The following is a 25651-nucleotide window of genomic DNA, read 5'->3' as shown; positions in this document are numbered from 1 at the left end:
GTGTTGCATGAGACATTCTGATGTGCAGTTTTCAAACTCAGCAGAAGGGAGCAGTGTTGGTCATCAAACCATGTTCAAAATCAGAAATGACATCATAAACAGCACTCGTTTGATTTGACTGATTGATTTGTCTCATGTTTATTTGTTTGATTAAGATTTACGGGGTGAAAATACACAACTTTTTAAAATGTATTTACAGATAAACCTACCAATCATTGCATAGAATTGTTGGGTGGATATAACAAACTTTTCACTCCCAGTGACTTCCAGTGGCCTCCAGTGAATGACACAATGCCCGCATGGCTGATACCAACCAACGCCAAGAGCCCGCCCGAGTCCGCCACTTATTTAGCGGGGCGGCGAGAGATGCCGTCCCGCTGGGACCGGACGGTCGCACTCCCGACCGGTTCTGGTTCTCTGGGAAAGGAGGGGCTAACTGCGGAAACAACGTAACATTTCCGCAAGTCAATTTACAGCGAGAGGGGGCAAAAAAAGAGGTTAAAGGCGCTGCGCTTCGGTTGCGCAAGTTAACAAAAATGTAGTTTCGGTCACATGATGGCACGAACGGACGCCGCGTGCCAGCTGCGCCAGGTGTTCGCCTCCTCGCGAGGAAACCAAGTCGGTCACTCCGGAGGGTGTTTTCTTTATTTTTTTTTTTTTTTTTACAAAAGTAAGGAGCTTTAGCTGAAAGACAGGAGACGAGGACATGTTGAAACTAACGCCAACATTTGACCTGCAAAGGGACGTGGTGTCGGACATCTTCAGGAGGGAGGCGTCGGTGTGCAGGGTGCCAGGTGAGGCGTTCAGGTTCGGTCAGCAGGCTGCTCTCTCACTGTCAAACTGTGGTCTAGCTACTGGAGTGGTCGTGATGCTTTGACCCACGGGCTGGTACCCACGTACGATGCAAGTGTCAGGGTTATACTTTGGTGTAAATTGTGTGGCAAGTGCTATCCAATGTAAATATCTCGGTAACATCGAGGTAGTGTCATATAGTTGTAGCCTGAACAGTAAAAAACAAATCACTGTCACTAAGTAGTTAAATGCTATTACGCATATGACCTGTTGATGGCGCTGTTTACTTTCTAAATACTTGGTAAATAAATCAAATAAATTAAGTTTAAGAGATGCCATGATTCCATAACCTGATATTCTATATCTAATTGGAGAAAGTTTAATATGAACATAATGGAATACAGATTACTTTATTTCCAGTGTATATAATTTCAGTCCCAGTTAATGGTTGACATGAATAACAGACACATAAATCATTTGAAATACCTCACTGGTACTAAATAAACGTTTACTGTAACTTTTATAAGAATTAATAGCCATACATTTATGACACTGTTATTGCAACGGTCCTACTGAGTACACACACAGCAAGTTATGCATAGGACAGCAGCGGTTATGCACCATCACATCATATAAGCGTCACGTTATCACAACATCAATCAGAATCTGAAGCTGTTTATTGCCACGTATGTCGCACATACAGGAATCTGTTCTGGTGATTGGTGCAGTTTTTACGAGACAACGTTAAAATGATTTATAGGTTGGACTACTGTGCAAATGTCCTGGGGATGTAGTGTCTTGGTGAGTAGGGGACTCCGACTTGTTTTTTGAGACCAACCGATGAGGGGAAGAAGCGCTTTATATGGCGGGAAGTCTTGGTCTTGATGGACCACAGCCTCCTGCCGAAGGGAAGGAGCTCAAAAAGTCTTGGAGGGCCGGACGTTGATGAAGCAACACATACACAGACCTGGGCACTTAATGTGTGTACTAATACTTTACTGTGCCGTGCATGTGCACTAAATAACCCTTTGGCATAACGCAGGATGTTCACCATGAGAAGTGGCAGGGATACTACAATCTACACTAGACTACGAGAGGATGAGACGTATGGGTTCATAATAATAATGCTGTGTCTGCAGAATATTCTGGAGCAGTGGACACTTGTATCCTAAACATTGAGAGAGATGGGGGCATCCTTTACTCATGGAAGGTAGGTCCAAAGGGTCGGCACTGCATATAGATCCTTTTCCTATATTGAAAGTATTTGTCAAGTGAGAGTAAATCCTTATGAACTTTCCTCTTCTTCTTTTCGCTGTAATTATCTTGTCCTTTTGTCGCACTTAACCCATAGATAATCAATAAAAGTTACATGAAAATATACATTTTATTTGTTTGGTGAAGTGTAACATTCAAGTAGCTCATTGCATGGTTGGTGTAACATCATTATTCTGTGTCCGCTCTCCCAGTCCTCTATTTAAGTCAAAGCGAGTGAAATATTTAAATCCCAGGTGCAATTTTCTCCACCATTTATCATCAAATGAACCAATGGACCAAATTTAAAAAAATAAAGCTGTTCTTTTTCCCTGATCGCTCTGTAATTGTGCGTGTCATTTTCCGGAAACCCTGGTATCCTTGCCATAATTTAAAATAAACATCTGTGTGCTGAACCGTGTTTCTCTGCACAACATACATTTTTAATGATAGACTTAGAAGTCTAGTAGGTTGAAGACAGCGTGCAGCATGCAAATAGGAAATTATCTTGTTTCTTTTGTGCGAGCTTTTGTCACGCATGCGCAATAGACTTCTTCCTTTTACTTTAAAACCTCAGTGAAATTAGCAAGGCGAGCCAAGGAAACGTAGAGGTCAAGCACATGGCAATGCGTGGAAAGTTGGTTAATCCGGTCGGAACAGGTTGGGATTATCCATCTCTTGAGTTTGATTGATTCAATGAAGTAACCACTCTACTTTGATAGGGAGCGGCAGGGACCACCAGGATTGGGAGATATGACTCCAACACCAAACAGAACAAGGTACGGCGTGTGCGTCCCACATTGCCCCTGCTGTAGTGCGTTACTGCGCGTGCGTGCATTCCCACGTGGCTGTGTGTTCTCTCCAACAGCTCCTGTACACATTCGACAAGCAGGTGTGTGTCAGCAGCTGTTCCCTGAACGAGGAGGAGACGCTGTTAGGTAAAACCTCTCTATGCACTGTATGCTGAATTACTGGCATAGTAAAACAGGTCTGTCTACTTGACTCCCAAATTAGGGAATTAAGTGAGCGAGCAAATTTTGGTCTAATTATCGGTTTCTTAAGAGCAGTTCCGTGTTATAAAATGAACATTGTGTAGAGTGTTGAATGTCAAATGATAGTTAAATAAAAATCAGACGACAACTTGCTTGTGCTTCCCTCTCCATTCAGCGGTCAGCTTGGCACAAAACCCCAGCAGAGATGAGCGCCTCCAACCAAGTAACACCTTTTTCTCTCTGTTTCACTCACAGACAATGACATCATCCACTCAGGTTGCCTTTTTAATCGTTCCTCTTCAAATCTTTCTGTCCTAGTATCCAAGTGTCTAACTCTCCTGATTGAGATTCATCCCATCAACAACACTCAAGTCCTCAAGGCAGTAGACTGCAGGGTCAAAGTGCAGGTAGAGTTTGTTTGCGTGTGTGTTATACATTTTGTTGTTTTTTACGGCAGCCACGCGCTGACGTTGCAGTTTTGCAGTTTCTGCACTGACGAGTGACACAAACATTTTATTTTGCAAGCTTGCAGAAAGTACACTGACCTGTGCTCATGTGTATTGATCAACTGCAGCCGTAGACATTACTGTTGGCCGCTCGTCGTGTTGCCGCACCGCAAATGGCGAACAAATGTACAAGAGCTGCTTGAAAATCTGAAAATCAGCCAATCGATTTCTCCATCTGGTAACCGTGAACCACAGGATGCTGACTCATGTTCTCTGGGCCCGTCCCTATAGTTCCTCAATTCAGGAACTGATGGGAGATCAGTGCTGGAGAGCCACCTGCTGCTGCTGACAGAGGATGGATGTGAGTCTGAGTGCCGTTATGCCAGTCTGCCAGCGTGCGTTATGTTTCTTTAATCCCTTCGGAAGCAGATCAGCAAATTCAGAGATGTGCACGTAACATTTGGCCAACAAAAGAAATACATTCCAATTCCCTGGTGAAAACACGTTGGATATAGTTGTGTTGATGCATATCCTCTTGTGCTTTTCAGATGTGGATCTCTATCACGTTCTTCTGACTAAACAGGAGGGCTATAGAGTGGTATGTTCGACTCTACATTCACCACATTGCTCTTTGCCTTTTTTTTTTTCACTGAACAATGTTTCAGTGCATACACAGTTTAACTGTAAATTGAGGTTTTTTGTCCCGGCTTTTAGGCTCTGTGCAGTTTTCTAGAAGTTCAAAATTCTGCACATATCTCATAATTGATCTGGAAAAAGGTTAGAATGTATTTACATAAGCCGGTGCAAGGAGTATATATATGGTCTTGACCTAATTCTCCAAACCATAAACTATACTGTGTCACGTGCCCGCCTGGGGAGCTTTGCATTAAGAATTCAGTGAGTCCACAAGGCTGAATATCAATGCGTTCGTGTGCACCAGGTGATGGCAAATCCCGAGCGTTTGTCCAAGACGGCCGAGAGGATAGTGGAGGACTTCTGCTGGGCCCAGTGGGACGGACACACACAGAGACTCCACTACGTCGCTCATCATCCGACACACACACAGGCATGCAAAACTGCCCTTGTGAGGACAGTGCATTGAATACATCTATGACAGGACCGTTTCCCGTAGTGCACAACTAACGCACTTTAGTTTGGTGCACTTATTAACGCAAGATTGGCATGATGTGTGTTTCACAGAACAAGTTCCTGATGCGATGTGTTCAGTTCTACCCCAATCATAACTGTGAAACTGTGGTACGTCGCCTCTATGTCTTTTGATTTGATTAATTACCAGGCTTGAGCACATGTTTTAACCATGCATGACCATCATTACAATATTTGTCTTGCGTCTTCTTAAACTCCCACAGTTGGAACTCCCATTAGAGCTGCCTGCAACTTTTTTTCCTACAGTCAAGTAAGGCTACAGCTACGAGTATACAGCACAGTACACATACAGTACAACTTCATTCTATATTCTGTGTTCCCTTGAATGGTATTGACATGTGCCTGCAGTCATAGACAGTAAAATGTATTTCTGTTCACATCATATGCTGTTTGCTGTACACATTCCTAAATTCTGAGATTGAAAAATACGCCAAATATTCAGATTCAGTCTAGTATTTCTGTGTGTGTGTGTGTGTGTGTGTGTGTGTGTCCAACAGGTTTGTAAATTTGGGTTTTGACCATTATCACGTGGAGAAACCAGAGCAGGGGCCCGTTAGTATGAAAGTGTTCACAAACCGAATAGGTAATGCATCCACACACACACACACACACACACACACACACACACACACACACACACACACACACACACACACACACACACACACACACACACACACACACACACACACACAACATCCCTGCATGAAGTGTGTGTCCTCACTCATTAGGACACAGGTTTTGTTACAAAATGCGACGCTGACCAATGACAATCAGTTTCATTTTCGTAGTTTGTTCAATTATTGCATCATAATAAAAATTCTATATATGTTTGATTGAACAATTCATGCCTGTATCAACCCCACAACCCTGTTCCTGTCCTCTTACTGATTTTAAAATAATCTATTAATGTTAGGTATTGACACGTGAACTCATTTTTATCCAAATATTTCACAAGTGATTGAATGTCTCCTTGATTAGCACAAATAATGACATGGACGCATGATTCCATTATTGGCCGTGTGAACTACTGTGACCCTGCTGTTTGTTTCCAGGAAGTATGTGTGTGTGCTACAGCCAACCTCCAACAGACAAACAGGAACTGATCTACACTGTGGTTTTAGTCCACAAAGGTGTGTAAACAGGCAGAGAATGTATAGTACCTACTTCCTTATTACCGTCACCTCTCTTACGTTGTTTGGATTTTTCTCACTTCCTGCAGACTGCAGCAAGACGTTCACAGTGTCTCTGGGGGGCGACCAGCCGTCACACAGAGGCGCACGGCTCCATCCGCTCTTCATCCCGATAGGTCATTGCACACACACACACACACACACACACACACACACACACACACACACACAGGTGTCAAACACTTCTCACAACCGTTGTAAATTCCACTCGAATGTGAGACTGTCAAAGGTTGACTGCCAAACACGCACTCCTTACCCTTTTGAATTTGCAAAAACCAAACCAATACAAATGAGTGCATGTACCCTCGCGCACGTTAATGAAAGGTCTGTTGTGCATGCAGGTGACCAATACAAAATAGTAGTGATGCTGTGTTATTTATGCATGTAGGTTACCACATCCTGGTGTATCTGCAGGGCCATTTCCTCCACTGTATCAACACCAGGCAGCAGGAGATGCTCTGCCACTCCCTTTTCCTCTCAGGTAAAACAAATCCTGTCCTAGCTGAGCGATGGCCGTTTGTTTACCTCCTCACTCAGCGACAGTACATGCTCCTATTTTGTCCTGAAATGTATTTTTTTTCCCCAATAGAACCTGTACAAACAGAGCTTTGATTGCTGTTTGTTCACAGAAATTGTCTTATTCTCCCATCTGTCCCTTTCAACAACCTCAAGGTGTCGACGTGGATATGGGTCTGCGGTGTCAGTCAGCCAACATCGCGGTGTTGTACGCGGAGGAAGAGTCCAGCGGTGGTCTGCTGGACTCGGCCAACGGGAGGATCTACACTGCCGAGCTAAACCCTTCCTTCCTGCTGCAGATACTGCGGTCAGACACTCCCTCTAGGTGAGCGTGATTCACAACAGTCTATGGAAATAATATTTATGTGGAGTGTGTATACATATAGAGGTCTCCCCTTATATATTGAGAGAAAAGAAGGATGTAGGGGATATATAGGCAGAAAGCAGACAGGTGGCAAAAATACTTTTGTGAACAAAAACCTGCAGTGCTTCTAGAAAACGGGGCCAGAAGATTGGACTCAAACGTCCTGCACAAAAACAAGTGAAGTGAAGCCTTACTTAACTTAAAAAAATCTTTTACCATTTCTGTACTTGTCATTCAATTATTCACTCCACTTTTAAACAGCACTGACGTCACAGCGCGGCACCTGACTGTTGGCCGTCTGTCTGCACTTCTGCCTTCGTGTCTATATGCTCATGTTGTATAAAAGTACATTCGTCACCCCCGTCAAAGGTGTCCCAGCAGTAAGGCTGACCCTCAGCGCCTGGCCGCCCTCCACTGCCTGCTGGTTTACATGGGAGATGACCCAAGCCTGGAGCTGAAGGTACAACCAACGCAGCGCAAATCCATCGACGTTTGTGACGAAGTTAGCGTCACCACGCCAAATAAAGATGTAACACATCATCTGGACCCAAAGAACTCTATGCACTTTCATCCAGAATCGCATTGTTATACATCAAACACGTAATTATTTATCAGTAGGACATAAAGTCATTCAGAACTTGAGTTCATATCAATGTTTAATTAGCCACAAGCTCAATAATAACTTCTGGTTGATGGGGAGCAGCAAATGCAGGAGAAGGGACAAAAAGAAAAGGCCAAAAATGTAATTCTCCCTTTTACAATTTAAATGGTAATGTTACTGAAAGGTGACTTCCATCAAGGAAAAGCAACAGCTAATCAAAAATAGAAAGATAAAGGTGTGCTTCTGTGTAAATTCAGTAGGTGTCAATCTTGAGTTGACGGTAAACAGATGGAGCCGACAGATGGAGAAAGAGACGACAGGACGCTGTAGCAACATATCGTGAGTTAGAGGAGGAGACAAGTGGAGAGAGATCAGATGGAGAAAGGGGCAGATATTGTGTTTGGTCACTGGCCACGACTCAGACTTCATTAGTACATCTAACTGAAGATGTTCCGGCTCCTCTGATAGATTGTAATAAATTCTCTCTTTAGAGGTTAAATGAGTCACCAGCTTCATTAGCGCAGCCAGCACTGAGGAATTGGACACCGCACATCATTTTTGTATTCTTGGTTTGACTTTGTTGATGAGGACAGCAGCACAAAAAGAAGTGGCTTTAATATATGTGATCGCTTTTTAATGTATTATTTTCTGAACTTTAAAGAGACTTCTGTCTGTCTTCTGAGAGCTCTTCGGCTTCCTACCCCCTTTTTTTCCTCCTCACCCAGTCGTTATAGGATATTGTTTTTCTGGAATCACACTGACTTTGGAAAAGAGATCTTTTTCTTTTCTTTTTTCAAACAGCAGAAAAATGGGCAAAATAAAATGAGTTTTTCACTCTGATACACCGTGGCTTATTTTCAGGGACATCATTCATTTTTAATGTGTTTTTCTTCTATTATTTTGGGCATTTATCTGATGGATGGAAGTGTAGAAATAGAGAGGGGGATATGGGGACGTGTGGTTACATGGCATATAATCCATTTTCCTTTTTTCTGTAATGTAAACATCAGAATAACCAATAAGCCAGTAAGTCTACAGCCCTACTATCCGTTAACACAATCATGCTAACCATGACGATACAAACCTGCTGATGCTGGGCAAGTATATTTGCCATATTCACTATCTTGGCTTTGTAATGTATGTGTAGAAGGTATGTGTTTTTCTAACGTTAACACATGTGTGAAACCTCTCACGAGCCCCTTTTAAAGCGTAGAGAACGAACTAAGAACTTTGAAAAGGTGACCGCGCTGTGCAGCTGTCACGCTGCGCTCCCAACACATTGACACGTGTCTCCTTTTGTGTTTCGTTTCCTGCCTCCTAGATCATCGAATGGCTGTGCGACAACATGAGCGCCTTCGAGTCCTTTGATCAGATCCAGGAGTTCATTCTAGGTCAGCCGGCAGCCGAAGCGCGGGGACGCAGGTCTCCCGAGCTCCACCTCTCTTTTTTTTTGGAATCTTATCTGCCTCTTTGGCCTTTTTATGTCTCCTTCTGCCCGTTTGTGACGTGACTGCTTACATCCTGTCTGCACCAAACAGAATTCTTTCATCGACTCGGTTTCCCTCCTTCAACTCGTTTCTCAGCCCTTTTGCCGGGCGTCCAACCCTGGTTTGGAGTCCTGCAGACACAGCAAACGCATACGAATGTCCCACAATGTCTGTCTTTAGTACATGCTAATGATGTCGTAGTCAGGAAAACAGTCAACAGCCAGAGAGCAGACGATCCCACTAGCTGTCGGACCACCTTGCCGCTCACATTTACATACTGCTTAAAAAGAGCGGGAAGTCCACGGTTCATCATTTTATTCTTGTATTATTTTATGATATTCCATCAGTACTGTACTGCAGTGTCTTTGTCGGGACTTAGAATACAGTACCAGTTCTAGTCATCTCTAATAGCACCTGATGATTTTGCATCTCCTGGTGTACCGAACATTATCTTATCCATATCCTATGCAAAAAAAAGGTTCTAAATACAGAGTTTCTCAACAGAGAGTTTTGTATCTTCTTACATGATATCAGTGTAATAGTGTATGATAGTTACTGCATGTCCCGTAACCCGGATCGCCACATTCAAACCAGTGTGGCTGGTTTCTATATGGAGTTTAGAAACAAAAAGGTTGTGCAGGGCAGTAATCCGCAGATGCCACAGATCCAAATTCATCAATAAACAAGAGTTCACTCTGTGAGCAGAAATACCGTCCTCACCGTCCACAATGTGACTGCGGTGTGAACGACGTCAGCAGTGTTGCCGGTTTGCGCTAAAATTAGGTGAGCGGTTAGCGACAGCCGCGAGCTACCACTTATGACTCTGGCACCTCTGTTCAAACACAGAAGACATATTTAGTTTTTACTCGGCCCTGTGTGTGTGTGTTTGTCAAAGATGCCTGGGTCAACAGAAAGCTCTCTGAAGGGTTACTGCAATAACCGCACAATGCCAACACAATAAGAAAGTACAGGAGAGCGGCAAATGCAAACTCCCACAATGCCCGCTGATGGGAGGGACATCGGCCACAGCACCTGGTTTCCCTTGTTGGTTATTTAAAGAATATCTTATCACCGATATCAATGATCCAAAGCTTCTCGACGCGGCGTCACTGCAGGGCGCCGCTGTTTAATACTTGGGGTGGATTAAACGCAGAGATCAAACTGAATACATGTCTGTTTATGTGTGACTATTGAAATAAAGTTTAGAAGCCCCTGTGAGCATAAGTGTGATAAATAGAGTCTGACTGCTCTATCTCTCTCCCACAAACAGCCTCTTTGTACAGAATAAGCTATGAGAAGTCCCTCAGCCTGGACAAGGTCCTGCCTTACTCCTCCGTACTCGACAAGAAGGTACCGCAAACACACACCCACACTAACACACATACGTACGCACTTATACATACAATTCAGCATGCAATAAGAAAACAAACCACGTATCGCACACATACTGTATATATGTGGATATGAACAGGACACAATAGCTGTTTTTCTTTCTTTTGACTTTGAGTGGTACACACAGACACACACACAAGCGCACGCCATCTACCACTTAAAATCTTTGTGTGTTCTAGGAGATACCGGCGTGTCTGTTGGAGGTCCCTGGTGTGTTGTGCACCACTGAGCTGCATATTGAACCTGTGTTCAAAGGCAAGGTAACAACATACATTTTTAAATGCAAGTTATTATTGAGCTTTGAGTCTGACTGTCTACTCGGTTTCCAGAACTAGTTATTCAAAACGTAGCCTGTAGGCTGGGTGATTAAATGGAGATTACGTGTGTTTGCTACAAAAGATGTCACGCGCACATGGGTTGCACGTATGATGCAATGTTGGGAAAGGACTGCCGCTCACTACATTCAGACTTTTATATGTAAAACAGTGTCATTGTACTGCGGCTACTTGCAGGCAATTTGCACGCAAGTTATCCTAAAATTGCTTTGCAGCAATGTCCTTGCCGTGTCACTGACGTCTTTGATTGTGTGTGTGTCTCCAGGCCAGAAGTCTCCAGGGTTTCTGGTCAGAGCTGCAGTGGAACACGGAGAGAACAAAATATCTGCATGCCGTTCCCAACCCCAGATACCGAACCTCACACATACAAGCTGACTGGGAGAAACTAGTGAGCGTCAACAAAAACCTCTCATGCATATCAATGGAAACAAATGAAAAGTACCATAGTGGAAGTTAAATTGATTGATGGTACAGAGAATGTGTCATACCTGCGGGTCTGGGCCGAGCAGCGGGAGCATGTTTTCGGCCCTCCCATGTTGGTGTTGCTTTCGTTTCAGAAGTCCGAGAGGAGACCATCCGGCCACAGGAACAACACGGAGGAGAACACAAAGAAGTATGTCTGCATTACGGCCTTGTTCATTCTCACCAAAAAATAGGCTTCATTTATGTCGATGCCTCGCAAAGGAGTTCAGCTCAGAAGCATATTCAATCAGTTGAGCAATAAAACATAATACAATAAAAAGTGGGAAATAAGTTCGAAAGCACTTTTGGGTCTTTACTCTTGATGCATTAATAAAACTGCTAAAAAAATGATCCGATTTCTTTGACGTGTTATGTCTGCAGCCCAAATATCTTTTTATCTTAATCCTTGCAAGGCAGCGTGAATATAAATGTGCACCAGGTGTTCAGGCAGTGTAAAAACACTGTCCATCATGTAAATGTCACAGCGTAATCACGTGACCTCCCACTTCCGCTGCTGATGCTCTGCTCTCTTTGAAAATGGACCATCCATACATTTGTTTTATTTAAGCAAACTTTAAGGGTACACGGAGCCATATTTTAATGGGTTACTCTCTGATTGTGAGCAATATCTAACAGGAACCCCCCCCCCGACAGTTTATGACCAGTGGACAAGATGATGGGCGAGCACCTGTATGCACCACTGATGTAATACCGGCTCTGAATCAAATACCACTCGGCGGAAGTGATATTTGATTCAGGAATCAAACCAAAAGCCTTTTTTCTTCATAATGAGCTTTTCTTCCTCCAAGCCAAGTTCCACCACCTGCGTCAAACTGCTGTGCTTCTAAAGTTCTTATGAATTATTTTGCAGCAGCAAAAGCATTTTAGTGCCTCAGTAAGACTCTTATAATAACGCTGGCTTGAGGGATTCTTCTCACACAAAGCTTCTCTTCTTATTTTGCAGAGTTCTATCAATGGTGGACACCTGGTGTCTTGGTAAGACGGCATGTGCACACACACACGCACACACACGCTCGCACAAATGCACAATGCAGTGAGTTAAGAGTGTCACAAATAACAGCAAAGCCTTGGCTTATAGCGAAGCTTAAAACTGTGCGTTTGGGTTTGTGTGTTCTTCTGAGGTTGCATTCTTTGTGCCCGCTGGAGAATTCAACTTAACGGAAGTGCGGAAGGGGGGGGGGGGTTGATAACAAAAGGGAAGGTTGAGAGTAAGAAAAGGAGGAAGTGGGAGAGTTGAAGAATCGCCATAAATATTTAACGGTCTTTACCTCCTTCACCTTCTCCCTTACACTCTAGTCCGTCTGTCTCTGTCTCTCGAGACTCAAGTGCAAATGTTTTGTGACAGCCACAACACGCGGGGACCTTCCCTCACCTCGGTTGGCTCATACAGATGATGAGCTGCGCCAAATTTCACAGCAATTTAATCCAGTGGTTGGCTGAGGTTCCTCGAGCCGTGCTGCTGGCTCCCAAAGGCCCAAAGGGATACTTGAAAGTCTCTATGATTTGCTCAAACAAGTGAGCAAAGAAGCCAAAGAAAACACATCGAAGAGAATACAAAAATGTAGTGGCTGGTACTATCATATAGTTTAGCATTTTACTAGATAAGATGACGATTATCATTACCATTTTTTTTTTTAATCTACCAATTAATTATTCAGCAATACTTCAAGTTTGATTAATGAGACTGCGTTAACAGAGAGGTCAGTGTGCCGATGAGTGTGTGTCCATTTGCGTGAATGTCACTTAGCCGCGCCCTGCAAGTGCCGTTTCTATTAGTAGAATGTCACTCTGTATCAGAACGAAAGCGATCAAAAGATGGTGTGTGTGCAATAATTCATCCAAATGTACCCAGCCCTGTATTTTCGGGGGGGGGGCGGTATAAACGTAATATACACTCACGCTAAGTAGGACATAGCAGCATTGCAGCCATAACCCCCAGAGGTCGGCCAGTTTTTTTTTTAAAGCCAAAAGAATCCCATTAATAACCTTTTTCTTTATGGAGGCCGTTCCAGCCATTTCCTCCGGATGGCCTTTTTTCGATAATGTACCTGCACTGACGCACCTGAGGCTACCTGCAGTGCTCAGTCGCGGCATCAAAGGTTTCTTCAAACGTCTCTCTTATGTGCTCGCTCCCATCTCTCGTCCCTCTTCTCCAGATAAGAAGCTGGTGCCACTTTTCCAGGAGGAGGACCATCAACAGAGGGCGCTCATAGGCCTGGTGCGGGACAGAGAAGCGAAGCGCACACACCAACACACACCAACATAAAGTGTTCTTCTCAAAGGCAGAGTTCCAAGGGTTTTGAACAAGGAACTTATTCACAGAGACAGGTGGATAAAGGAATGCATTTCTTTAGGTTGAGTTCAGTGAGGAGAGCTTTACTTGCCTCCACTGACCTTTGCCCAATCCGAATCTGTGCTGTGGACGTTTTCACATTCTCCAGTTTTCCCTGTGCACAGCAGAGATTTTAAAGAGCAGATAGCTTCAATTTAATGGGGTTCAGGCGAGATGCTCGGAGTCTCACAGCTATTCTTGGAATGACCCGGTCCTCCTGCCTTTCGCTCACTATTCCCTCCATCATCGTCCCCTTTCCTTCTCTTCCCTCTCTCCTTCTGTCTCCTCCTCATTCTCTCTGCCTCCATGAAGGATGTCAGGTCTGCCAAATGTCTTTACAATCATCCCGTACTCTCCACCTCTCACATCCACAGGTATCCTCTCCTCCCATCTTCCCTCGTCTCTCTGTGGTTAAATCGATTTTTGGGGGCACTGTAGTTGAGGGGAAGAGTCGAGCTGAACTGCATTTGACCCGTTTTTAAAAGCACACAAACGCAGACATTTGCTTCAGGCTACATACACACAATGAAAATAATCCCTGTGTTTTTCTGTTGTTGTTTTTTTACTTTGCAGACGGTTGACAAGCTCCGAGAGCATCTCAACAGACACCTGCCTCGTCTTGGGAAGAAGAAGATCGACTCGCTGGTCGTCAACTATGTAGCCAAACTGGTTGGTACACCACGTCTGTGTGTGTGTGTGTGTGTATGAGCGAGCGAGTTGGACCGAAACAGAGGGGTCCGTGAACCCTTTTTTTTTTATATTTAGCCGCACGCCGTTCTCCGACTTATGTTTATTTAATGTTTGCCCTTACTCTTTTCCCCTGCAAGGTTAAGTGCCACTCACCGCCAGCATCGCTCGGTGGAAGAGGCAGCGAGTCCTCCGCTCTCCTTAAACGGTTTGACAGATGGACGCGCGCTCCGTGGATCACAGCGGGGTCGCCGCTTTGGGTCCCCCCGAAACAAAACAGCCCTCTGCTTACGACATGCGTCCCTCAACCGCTCTGGGGCAGCGTGTGTGTGTGTGTGATGGAGGAATATCTATGAATATCACTACAGCGTTTGCATGTGGGACCTGCGTAACCGAGTGGAAAGACATCACCCCTCTCTCCGTCTCAGTACCCCAATCGGGTTACTTGGTTCTGTAAAGTCGGTCTTTAGTATTCCTGGGAGGTAAATCCCTTCACAGCCAGCAGCCCACCGAAAGCAGACAGGGAGCATATATCAACACAACCGTATTAAATTAGGACAAGGGTAAGGCTGGAATTGAATCGAAATCAGGAAGCATCACGTTTCCGGGACTTTGTGGAATTGCAAATGACCGGGTAGCAGAGACCAAACAAATCCCGCCTGCTCTCGGCTGAACGGGGGTCGGCGGTTCAGCTCCGCGCGACAGGCTTATGAGTTTTTTACTCCCAATGAAAGAAATAGAAAAAAAAAAGGCACGTCTGTCATCTTCCTTGCGCCTCGCATCCCGGCGAACGGGGTTATTATTGAATTTATTCAGGGGAGCGAAAATGAAAAAGGTTTCCCGTCCAGGGAGCGGGGGGGGGTTTATTAAAACACGCGCTCGCACACACAGAAAGGCCTATGAGAGACGTCTCTCAGGGACGTCTTGGTTTCCCGCAGAGTCGAGTTACTCAACTGCCGCGCGGCGTGCGTACGCATCGGGCTGACTCATGCTTTAAAAACTCAGGGAGGTACATTTTCAAGGAGGGCCGACTTCCCCTCCACAAAATAAAGAATATCTACCTCACTTGTCGGGGCTTATTGAGACTAATGGCTGCGTTGACACGGGGGAGAAGTTGGGGGTGAAATAGATTACAGCTTTTAAGAGCAGGGGAACTCCTGCTATGATAGATTACTCGCTCCGCAGCACATTATCGTCACAGTTATTTATTTCTTGTCTCCGTTGCTGTGCACAGCTGAGGTACATTTTCATAACAGCCAACGTCTGTGCAAAGAACAACTCGCTAATAGCTGAATACGAATTGCTGGTTAGGAATATGGAATTAATTGCAAAAGGCTGCACAATTGTGCAGAAAGAAAGTTGCTATACCCAAGGTTATTCAACCACACCAAGTATATCAAGTCTCTTTGCCGGGCCGAGGTTCATTAAGATAAATTGCTGATTCCTGATTTGATTCTCATAGAAATTCACACTGGGGATAGTGTGTGCGCGAGTGTGTGGCTTTTGTTTTCAGCACAAAAGAAGTCTCTGCTACATATTTCTATCCCTTTTAATAGTCTTCAGGGGCCTGGATTACATTAACCACGAGCACACAAGATGTTAGTTGGAGAAGTAAGAAAATCACAGTTTTAAAAGTGATACTTCTCTAAATTCTAATTCTTAACCTGCGAATTGACCAAGCATGTGTACAGACCATATGAAGCTGAATGAAGGATGTGTAAAACAAGAAGCTAAACAATACATTCAATCTGTGCAGGAGAAATAAAGAAAACCACAACAGGGAAAATAATTATGTCCGTCTTTACATTTTGGCCATGTTGGGTAAATGTTGGGTACATAAATGCTAACTAATTGAATTTCTCTGCGGTCAGTGGAGGACATCGGGGGACGGTTTTCCACTAGTGTCAGGCTCGTCTTCCTGTTATTCTACAGGAGACGAGAGGAGGGTGGTGCGTGGACCAGAGCCGCGCGTAACGTGCGTGTCTCTGCGGGCGCTTTCCAAGTGATTTGCGTGCATTTCAGATGTTCCTGCACCCGGAAAGACGTGTTGCGAAACCATGTGGGCGCGTGTTTGACGTTTGTTCCACTCCGGAGTGCACAGCTTTTTCTTTCTGTGGAAATCAATATGGGAAGTAGGAAAAAGAAAAAAAAGGGAAGGGTGGGTACCGATCATTGAACAAAGTGCGTTTTCACAAGAAAAAAAGTGTCGTCAGAGCAGAAAAATGCCTTGTTTCATTTTAATCTAATTGAGCATCTCCCTGCATGTGTGTGTGTGTGTGTGTGTCTCTGTGTGTTTGTGTGTGTGTCCTTAGCTGGAGCTCATCAGACACATGCTGGAGTCAGTCTGGCTGAAGCACAAACTGGGCCCTCGTGTTTTGTGCCTGTGAGTAGCCCTCCCTCGTCCGAGTGTGTCTCCTTTAAAGTTTCTGATTAATGTAAAGTATAAAGCACCGTCTGTGTGTGTGTGTGTGTGTATTCACCTTCACGCATGTGCGCTCCAGACTTTCCATCACTCCCCGCTGTGTGTGCGTCCACATGAGCAAACTGTCTGTTACTTCTCTTCACTTGTGCACGCACATGAAATAACATTCTTGCACAAATCTTTCACGTGCGTGTGCATGTGCGTGTTCCAGCAAGCGACAGGGCACTCCAGCCGAGTGGTCGGTGTTTCACTTCATGTTTCGGATCCTGGAAGCCACGAGGGGTCTGTGCCTACCCCTCCCTCCAGGTACCATCTGCACACGCACGCACGCACGCACGCACGCACGCACACACACACACACACACACACACACACACACACACACACACACACACACACACACACACACACACACACACACAGTCCGTCTCCCGCGGAATAACAAAGTGTGTTTGCACTGAGGGACGAGAGCCCCGCTCTCGTCGGCACTAATGTAACCAACAATATGTTAAACATTAGCAGAGCAGAGTGTGAGTACATCTTGAATGATTTGAGTTAATTTTTCAGCGTCTGCTGTATAAATCCACCTCCAATTACACACATTCTTTCTAGTTGCTCTGGAGGAGATTGCCTGCAGGTTGGAATCCTTGTTGGGCAACAAGAGAGAAAGACAGCGGCCCTGAAGGGTTGCAGGTGTAAACGTGTGTGTAAATTGGGTGTGAAGCTGTAAAACAGCCGCCCATCTCTGAGTCTCTTTTGGAGAATAGAAAAAAGAGCAATCACTCGGCCACGATGGCACGAAGCTCAAAGTGCCGCGAGCGCGGCTGAAGACTCGCTTTACTCTTTCACTTTAACAAGTTTCTCCCTCCTTTCCCCCTCATCTGCCCCACTATTGTCCCTGTGTGTCTCCGCAGGCTATCACACCCTGTTAGCCGTGTTCGCGGTGCGTTGCCTTCCTCATCACACCTTCCTGCAGTACATTGATCACGGCCTCCTGCAGCTCACTGAGACCTTTGTGTCTCGGCTCATGACAGGTACACACACACACACACACACACACACACACACACACACACACACACACACACACACACACACACACACACACACACACACACACACACACACACACACACACAGCTACATTAAAAAAAGAAGAAAAACCAAGAAACTTCAACCATTCCCCTCTTCGGTCCAGACTGGAATATATATGCAAGTATAGGATGGATTGCTATTAAACTGTGTCCAGACATAGTGTTTCTCTCACCGCCATCTGGTCAAGATTTCAATTTGTCCCATTTAAAAAAAACAAAAAAACATGATTCAAATGTTTTATGACATGCCATAACAATGAAAACATGTAATCTTTAAAAAAATATACTCCATGAAAGGTATAATAAAGGGAGCATTAACAAACGACAACACATTTTTGTGCATAATTCATAAATGCAAGCAACAAGGCCATTTAAATCAACGTATACGCTGTTGGGCAATTTCCAGAAAAATGGTGCACTGACCAACTAAAGGCCAACAACTGCATTTATCATCTGCTAGCCTTGAGAAGTCTTGCTTAGTCAGTTCAGGTGTGTGTCTTATAGCATGCTGGAGGTATTACATCTCCCAGAATGCTTCTGAGCACCGAGGAGCCATCCAGGAGGAGGGTCAAAGTGTCTTTTTGAATGGATTGTTCCCACTTTGCTAGACACAAAAACATACATTCTGTGATGTCTTAAAGCCCCCCCCCCCCTCCCCGCTCACACACAAAAAATTGTTGCTGACTCAGAATAGTCATTCCTAGCGGATCATTTGCACAGCCTTGACTGCCAAAATATGTTCTGTTTTACATTAAAAAAAAGGAAATATCACTCTAATTCTTTTTCACCCCTCTAATCCGGTAATTTGATTTCAAAGAACTGTGAGCATTTGATTCAGACACAGAGAGAGAAAAGATGCGACATCCTCTCTTCAGAAGATTTAATTAGCACCGTGTCTCCTCTTCTCGCCTCTGTCTCTGCGCGTAAGATTTGGACAACGATGCTGCCAACGAGAGACTGAAGTTCAGCATACTCAAGAGACTCCCGGAGGTACTTCTGTGCGAGTGTGTGTCCAAACACGGTTTTGTCTGTTTTTTTCTTCTCACAAAAGGGCCACGAGTAGATTAGAGGACTCTGCCATCCAAACGATGATATGCTGAGTGTACAAACTCGGGAGGACTGCGCTCAGATGTAGCAGTTTGTGACCGCAGGGAATTTCTCAGCGAGTAGGACAACGAGGCGCGAGGCTATTGCAATCCCATCTGTTAGTCGGGGGGGTTGGTTTCGATCCCCTTCTCCCCATTCTGGTCCAATTAAGAGTTTGAAGTTATTTTTATATCCCCCGAGTCCCCCTCATGCCAGCACATGTGTAACCAGCCGGTGTGTGTGTTAAGGGATGGGAAGAGACTGTGTGTCCCGAACACTCGTGTTACTTCCCTGGTTTCCCGTTTGTACAGGGTATATTTCCTCTGTAGTTATTCCTCTATGTGTGTGTGTGTGTGTGTGTGTGTGTGTGTGTGTGTGTGTGTGTGTGTGCGCGTGTGTGCGTGTGTGCATGTTCCATCCGCACTGTGGTCTGAGGAATGTCCAGTGTTTTGTGTTTCTCTGTTCGGTTTCCTGCCCATCAGAACTTTGTTGGGTGAGTTTGGCAGCAGGAGAGATTTAGCAAGTACACACACACACACACACAGCGAGTAAACAGGAGATGCTGGCAATAGGAAAATGCATATCTCTCGGCTAAACCCACATCACAACAGACCTGGCGTATTAATAATTACCGTTGCATGCGTCGCACGAAGAAATGACAATAATCTGTAATCCCTGATTATCATTATAAGGGAACTCCCCTTAATGGCATTGAGTTCCTTCCATGTGGCAAAATAAAAAAGGCACAGATGTTCACTTTCTCCAGGGAGTATATATTTCTTCTCATGACAACCTGACCTACATGTCTAAAAATGTAGTCAACATCTAGTGTGTGTGTGTGTGTGTGTGTGTGTGTAGCCCATGGGGCAGAGGATCTACCACATGTGGGACCATCCCGTCAGCTCTGCTTCGATCTCCAGAGATTATACCAGGACGCTGCTGGAGAGGCACGACAACAAGGTAACACATCGCATAGTCGCACACACACACTTGAGCTCTGCAGACGCAACATTCGCTAATGAGCATTAGACACAAAGTACAGCTGATGCTAGTGGGGAGGCCACTAGTTGTGCAGGTGTTTGATCATAAACTACACTAATGGTTTGGATACAGCCCCTCAAACATCAGGCCGTAGTGTTTTTTTCTCTCAGTTTCATATCTTCCTCAATTCAAACTGTTGTTGGTTTGAGACTGTTAGTTTGACAAGTCGTCCCCTTGGGCTCTTGGAACTTGTGATGGGCCATTATCACAAGTTCCTGACAAGGAATCCTTGCAGCCCTAAAAACGTTAACTCCAGAAAAAAGCATTTATTTCTGCTACGCCACAGAAAAAAGAAAAAGTCCTCTTTGGCGTTCTACGTTCAAACGTGTTCACAGCAGTGACCCCGGCGGCGCGGCTAGCACATCACGCATCCGCTCCGGGACGCTATCGGCTAGTCGGCTAATTGGCCGGCGGAGCCCCTGGCTTTTTGTGCAATGACGGGTTAGAATTCATGGCTGCCTAAAAAAGTTCAACTTCAGCCATCTCTGCCGGATCTTGCAGAGGAGGACACGGGTGAGCCGGGGTCACTGGCTCGGGGAATTGCTTGCCGCAGATTTGTCCCGACTGTGTGCGTCCTTGGAAAAACCGCAGAGCCGACGGTTGTGTTGTCTTTCGTTCCTCTCTCCTCAGGGATGTGCGTTCCCCAGCAGAGACAAGCCCGGCTTCACACCCGAGTTTCTGCCCCTTACCTACTTGGCAAAAATACTCTCTGATATCGAGGAACAAGGTACTTTTGTGTCCGAGTTCTGGTGTGTGTGGTGGTTTAGATCAAGACAGATTGTGTGCGTTGGACAGAAGGAGGGATAAAGTTTTTTTATCCCTCCTATGAGAAGTTGGATCTCTCTCTGTCTAACTTCCTCTTCCTGTGCCGCAGCTCTGAACCCTTTCGGGGAGCAGGAGAACGTGGACGCCAAGTTCGTGGAGGAGACGGCACTCAAGCAGACACTAATACTGCTGGGTTTAGGGGAAAAATGAAGCACGTGAAGGATGGACGGATGGATTGAGGGAGAAAACACATGACGGTGGGAAATGTGTTCCCGGGGAACCAGTCATCATCGTCTGTCCCTCGAGGATGAATAACGGATGGATGGATGGATGATGGAGAGACGGAGGGCGAGAGGTGAAAGATGAATGGACCGATTGAAAGGCAGAGCGCTCATAAACAAGCTCTCAGTGCAACGGGATGAGGGGGGGGGGGGGGTAGATGGATGGAGACGGCCCAGAGAAGGAAAGATGGAGACCGATAGGAAGGAATGGTCACCATGCTTTTTCCTCACAAACATTATGAATGCTACCAAAACATTAGAACACAATAGCGGTAGCAATAGGTAGCGGCAGCAACTTCTCCCATTTCGTTTATGAACACCGATGTCGTACGCCGGGGCTTCACATCAAGGCCGCTGGCTTTTAAGGCAATTGGTAAGTGGCTGAGAAAAGGGGACATGTCCGACATGCGTAGAGACTTCGCTGATGCTGGCAGGTCAAATGGACGACAAGGGTCATTTAAAATGTTTTGATGTAAAGACACTTACATCTGGTCTGACCAGCTTATTACGAATGATTCTTTTTTTGATGCTATGCCACATTGGGCTCTAAATAAAAGCGTGGATACAAAAGCAATAGCCTCTCACGAAGTCAGTCTACGAAATGCCTTTCAAATCAAACCAGACAGTTCAGGGGCAACGATGAGGCATTAATAATTCATGAATAGCACACAGGCACACGCACGCACACACACACACTGTAGTTTTAATCAGGTGCCGCATCCTCTGTATCATGATTGAGCTATTACAGTAAATGGGGAAATTCTTTGGTAGTGGAGGTGATTATGGTGTCTGTGGCATGTGCCCATAATCCTTTTTATAGTCTGTGAATGTTGGCATCATGCCAGAGATTATTTGCATCATACGTGGTGCTTTCGTTTGAAGAAATTACATTCATTACACTATAAAGAAAAGGGATTGCAGATTCAACGGGTCTTCCGTTTACACAAAAGAGGTTTGCAAGATGGATTGTAAATAAAGAGTGTATTTTCTTGAATTACTGCCGTTCTTTTATAGATAATAGTGTACAGCTCAATGTCCTTTGGACCGGACGTTGTTTAAGCTCGGGATGAATTGGGAAAGGATCTCCACTCGCAGGCAAATACTCTGAAAGGCTCTGCTCAGGAGGAGATAAACTCTTTCAGATTCTCAGGGATATTTTGGACATACTTAGGAAATGACATCAGCTGCGGTCGTCGTACATGTCGTGCCGCGTTTACCGTCACACTTTGGTACAGGCTTGTTTTTGCAAAACCATTAGTGCCAAATTACACAATATTTTCTATTTTTTTTTAAATATCTTCTAGTACAGTCATCTCAAATCAATCATCTTCTGGGGAAATTCCCTCCCTGTTAGATGAATAAATCACTTATCTGTCTATTGCTTCCTCCGAACTGTGTTATGCAGTCGGTGTTATGTAGCCGGCTAATAAGGACAAACAGTCAGAGGCTACGCTAATCCGACAGCTCTCAGCCTGCACAGGATGATCACACACACACACTCCCCCACACACACACACACACTGGGCGGACAGACCCGCCTGCAAATCCGATAAACTACCTGTTGCTTATCTGTTTCTTCCTAGAATAGGGTTACCAACGTTTTGGTCTGATGCAGCCACGCATCCATAATCCGATTAGTGAAAGCTATTTTTTATTCCGCACCTGCTTACAGAGTATTGTGACAATCAATTCAAGATCATTCACAGTAATTTGTAATTTCATTTGAACGTTTATTTCCCTGCTTAACACAGAGAAGAAGGGCAGAGATTGTGAATGGCGGTGCAAACAGTGATGGCCTACTTTGCCCTCAAGCACAAATCTGCACATATAACAACTTCCAGTAAATCTGTAGATGTTTTAAAAGGCAAATTACTTTGTTTTTGTTCACCAGTAACATTCTCTGAACTCCTCACCCCATTTAGAGCTCCACTTCATCCAGTTTTTTTTTCCTCTGACTCTCGTTCCTCGTTTAAATTCTCCTCCCTCTTTGTAATTCTCTTTTCTCTTTCATTGCCTGGCCTACGTCGCTGTATTTACATTCATCATTTCAGCCATTGAGCAGCAACTCTTGGCCAGGCTTGAAGCTTAAACCCGTTAGAATACATTCATCAGCGGCAAGATTACAAGTGCGCAGGACCAAACGCTGCCAAGGCTGAAGAATGTGCAGAAATATTCCAGCATCTGTAAAAAATAATATTCAATAGAGAGCAAGATAAAAAAGTACAGAAGTAATTACCTACTCTCTTACCGAAGGCCATGATGAAATAACACATTCGTTACTTTCCAATCTCTACAGTATTCCGTGTTACTGCAAGCATGAGTGTAAACAAGCTATTGCTGGTAAATAACGGGGGAAAAAAGGAAACTAAAATTACAACCAGATGCAGAACACAAGTATGCGGTCACGTGACCAAACAGCTGTGGTGTGCTGGAGTCTGAGGACACAAACACACATAAGAAAAATAAAAGAGAGGAGGAGGGCGCGGCCCCTGGAGGTGCGTCAGGAGACACATGGATCAAAAAACGAGGAGACAGAAATGAGTCAAATCACTGAAATATATTTGTCAAGAATATCCAACTCTACCAACATCCAAAGGTTCATGAGTGCGTGTGTGTATTCCTGGTCTATATGTCTAAGGGTTTGAGCGTTGGATTGCGGAAGTGTCTCATGTAAGCTCCCGGTGGGGAGGGTTTGAAGGGGGCCTGGGCTCCGTAGGGTCTGGGCAGAGGCAGCGAGTCGGTCTGGGGGATGTATGCGTTCGGGCGGGCTTCAGCCGTTGTGTACCTTCCATTAGGCAGCTGGTTCCACTTCTCTTCTTCAGCAAGCTGCGCGCGCACAAACACACACACACACACACACCAGAGGCAGTTTTAATATTTGATGTAATACTGCATGACCTTGGGTAAAAAGTTAGGATTTCGGAAATTCAAATCACGAAAAACGGAACAACCAACTCACTTTTTCAAGATCGTGCACAAGCAAAACAGGGACAGTTGCGTGCATGAGCCAACAATCACAATGACTGATTTAAGTTTGATTTTAGTCAGCTGCACATGATCATTTATCCAACTGACAGCTTGCGATGCTCAGATGACTTTGACACACCAACGGGAAATCAAATGGAAAGCTGCTTTTTCCTTTTTTTCTTTAATGAACAGGTAAACAGCTGGCTGTAACCACGCAGTTTACATACATTACTTCTTTTTGACACCAGTGTGTGGCAAAATTGATGGGAATCCAATATGGATGATGCATCAATTTGCAAACAGAGCAGCCTTCTGCTGAGAAAAACGAAATAATCTAATCCGGTGTGCACATGTCCTACACGTCACCACGGTCCTCCCTTTGACTTTCACCCAACAACAGCATGCAAATGGACCCAGCTTCAATCTAACTGAGACTTCAAAGAGATGGCCACTTTCTCATGCATATGAACAGTTTATCCGCTGGCATGTGATCCAAGGACTGCACACAAAACCGAGGAATTTGAATGCATAAGAAAAGAAATAGCAGGGAACTGGCAATAAATAAACAGGATAAAACATATTGTGCTCAGGTTCATAAAAACACATTTACATCTCAAGAGGAACCTTGAAATGCATGACAAAGAAAACATCTTCAAAAGAAGATTTATTGCTTATGCGTTGTGCATGCAGAGGAGCGTGGCGCCTTTTCAGGCCATCGCAAATGAAAACTGAACTAAACTGGGCGAGAAAATAAACAAATTGCCATAACAACAGACAGCAACAGTTTCAGACAACTGATTCCGGTTGGTGTGGCTTTTTTTTTGTGTGGACCAAATTCTGTTTATTTGCCCGTCTGCTCTTCCTGCCCAGTGTTTGTGCATGTGGTGAAAATGGCCTTATATCCGGCCTGATCTCGGATACAAGAGATTAGGCCAGTGTGTGGAGGGTTTCTGCTCACTTCCCACGCTCGCGCATGTCCGGGTACACAGAGGCTCCGATTATCCCCAAGAATCTTAATCGATCCCTGCGTCACGTCGTGTCCCGGCTCCACTTCTTCCTTCTTTTGTCATTCTATCTTCCTTTACGTGCACCTCTGTGCTGCGATCATTTCTCAACCCGAGATCTTTGTATGTGTGTGTGTGTCTTATTAACCTTCTCCCTCTCCTCCTTGTCCCTCTGTCTCCTCTTCTTGTCTCGGAGCATCCTCCTCCACTCCTCCTCTAACTCAGGGCACGGTGGCCGGCCCTGCTCCGGCTGCCGTTGGCACCTGTCCATCTGCAAGCACACAGCGGCGGCGTGAGAGCCCGTTCGCTTTGTATTCCCGTCACTCTGCACCCTCCTGGCTCAATTCAATTCCAACCACGGCACGGAAAAACAAACAAACAGATGGTTCCATTACTGTCAGAATTTGGACAACGTTATGCCTTTGCATTTTCACCTTATATTTGTGTCAGCTGCCGGGGTTTTTCAGGTGATTACGACGCTTGAAACATTTGCAAGGCACCGGGGAAATCCACTCAGTTTGGTGGTTTCATCTTTATTTGACATGGAAAACGGTGGGACTTTCTGTTCAAACAAGCGGCACTATTTGTTTTTCTCCTTTTTGTGACTTCATCTTAGATGCTTGCTTACAATCTGGCACCTGGTGTTACTATTTTATTGAGGTTGTTGCCCAGAAACAAATTATGCATCAATAAATGTACGTAAGTCATTAGCGTTGGCCTTTAATCACCAGGTCAAGTCTCAAGTTGAAGTGCTGTAATATATCCGGTAACGATACACACACATCTGAGAAGGAAACACCATTCAAAAGGTTGACTCACATCTCTTTTCCTTCCCGATAGGAGCAGACAGCGAGGTCGGTACATTCGCAATATTACTACTTGATGTTATGTGGCTTGAATGTAAACAAAATTCCCTTTTCTTTGTTGCCATGGATACAGGATTTCATTCATGG

The 25651-nt window shown here is 44.8% G+C and overlaps 2 protein-coding genes across 15 annotated transcripts in view; one reads left to right on the top strand and one right to left on the bottom strand.

Moving 5' to 3' along the window:
- The first annotated feature begins 342 nt into the window (after nt 1-342).
- Nucleotides 343-21721, top strand: gsap (gamma-secretase activating protein). 7 transcript variants are annotated; one of them, XM_040173661.2, is made up of 32 exons: nt 343-794; nt 1932-2002; nt 2766-2822; nt 2912-2981; nt 3211-3258; nt 3354-3442; nt 3773-3842; nt 4030-4079; nt 4422-4547; nt 4682-4738; nt 4852-4898; nt 5146-5231; nt 5704-5781; nt 5871-5957; nt 6230-6322; nt 6514-6682; nt 7091-7181; nt 8644-8713; nt 10080-10159; nt 10381-10461; nt 10802-10924; nt 11094-11149; nt 11963-11994; nt 13176-13237; nt 13925-14020; nt 16351-16421; nt 16672-16766; nt 17375-17494; nt 18483-18544; nt 19499-19600; nt 20312-20408; nt 20556-21721. In XM_040173661.2, exons 1-32 carry the CDS (start codon nt 707-709, stop codon nt 20654-20656), a joined length of 2625 nt encoding a protein of 874 aa, XP_040029595.2. In that variant the 5' UTR covers nt 343-706; the 3' UTR covers nt 20657-21721. The 7 variants fall into 7 exon arrangements, 4 of the variants coding, with proteins under 4 accessions (XP_040029595.2, XP_040029594.2, XP_077957969.1 ...); XR_013467495.1 differs by having other exon boundaries at nt 420-794; nt 4422-4565; nt 16540-16766; XM_040173660.2 differs by having other exon boundaries at nt 420-794; nt 4422-4565.
- A 1547-nt stretch (nt 21722-23268) lies between these two features.
- ccdc146 (coiled-coil domain containing 146) overlaps nt 23269-25651 on the bottom strand; it is a 36675-nt gene continuing 34292 nt past the window's right edge. For 6 of the 8 annotated variants that reach the window (XM_040173653.2, XM_040173655.2, XM_040173654.2 and 3 more), the window contains 2 exons: nt 24847-24969; nt 23269-23553 (listed from right to left, as the gene is read on the bottom strand). In XM_040173653.2, coding sequence (XP_040029587.2) covers nt 23353-23553; nt 24847-24969 — 324 coding nt within the window. In that variant the 3' untranslated portion in view covers nt 23269-23352. Of the gene's footprint in view, nt 23554-24846; nt 25034-25651 lie in introns of all 8 variants that reach the window. The other 2 variants (XR_013467493.1, XR_013467494.1) reach the window with 1 other exon arrangement.

Source organism: Gasterosteus aculeatus, chromosome 4 (assembly GCF_964276395.1).
Source record: "Gasterosteus aculeatus chromosome 4, fGasAcu3.hap1.1, whole genome shotgun sequence".
Classification (NCBI taxonomy): domain Eukaryota; kingdom Metazoa; phylum Chordata; class Actinopteri; order Perciformes; family Gasterosteidae; genus Gasterosteus; species Gasterosteus aculeatus.
The sequence above is the reverse complement of the archived record's forward strand: the minus strand, read 5'-3'. Positions and strand labels throughout refer to the sequence as shown.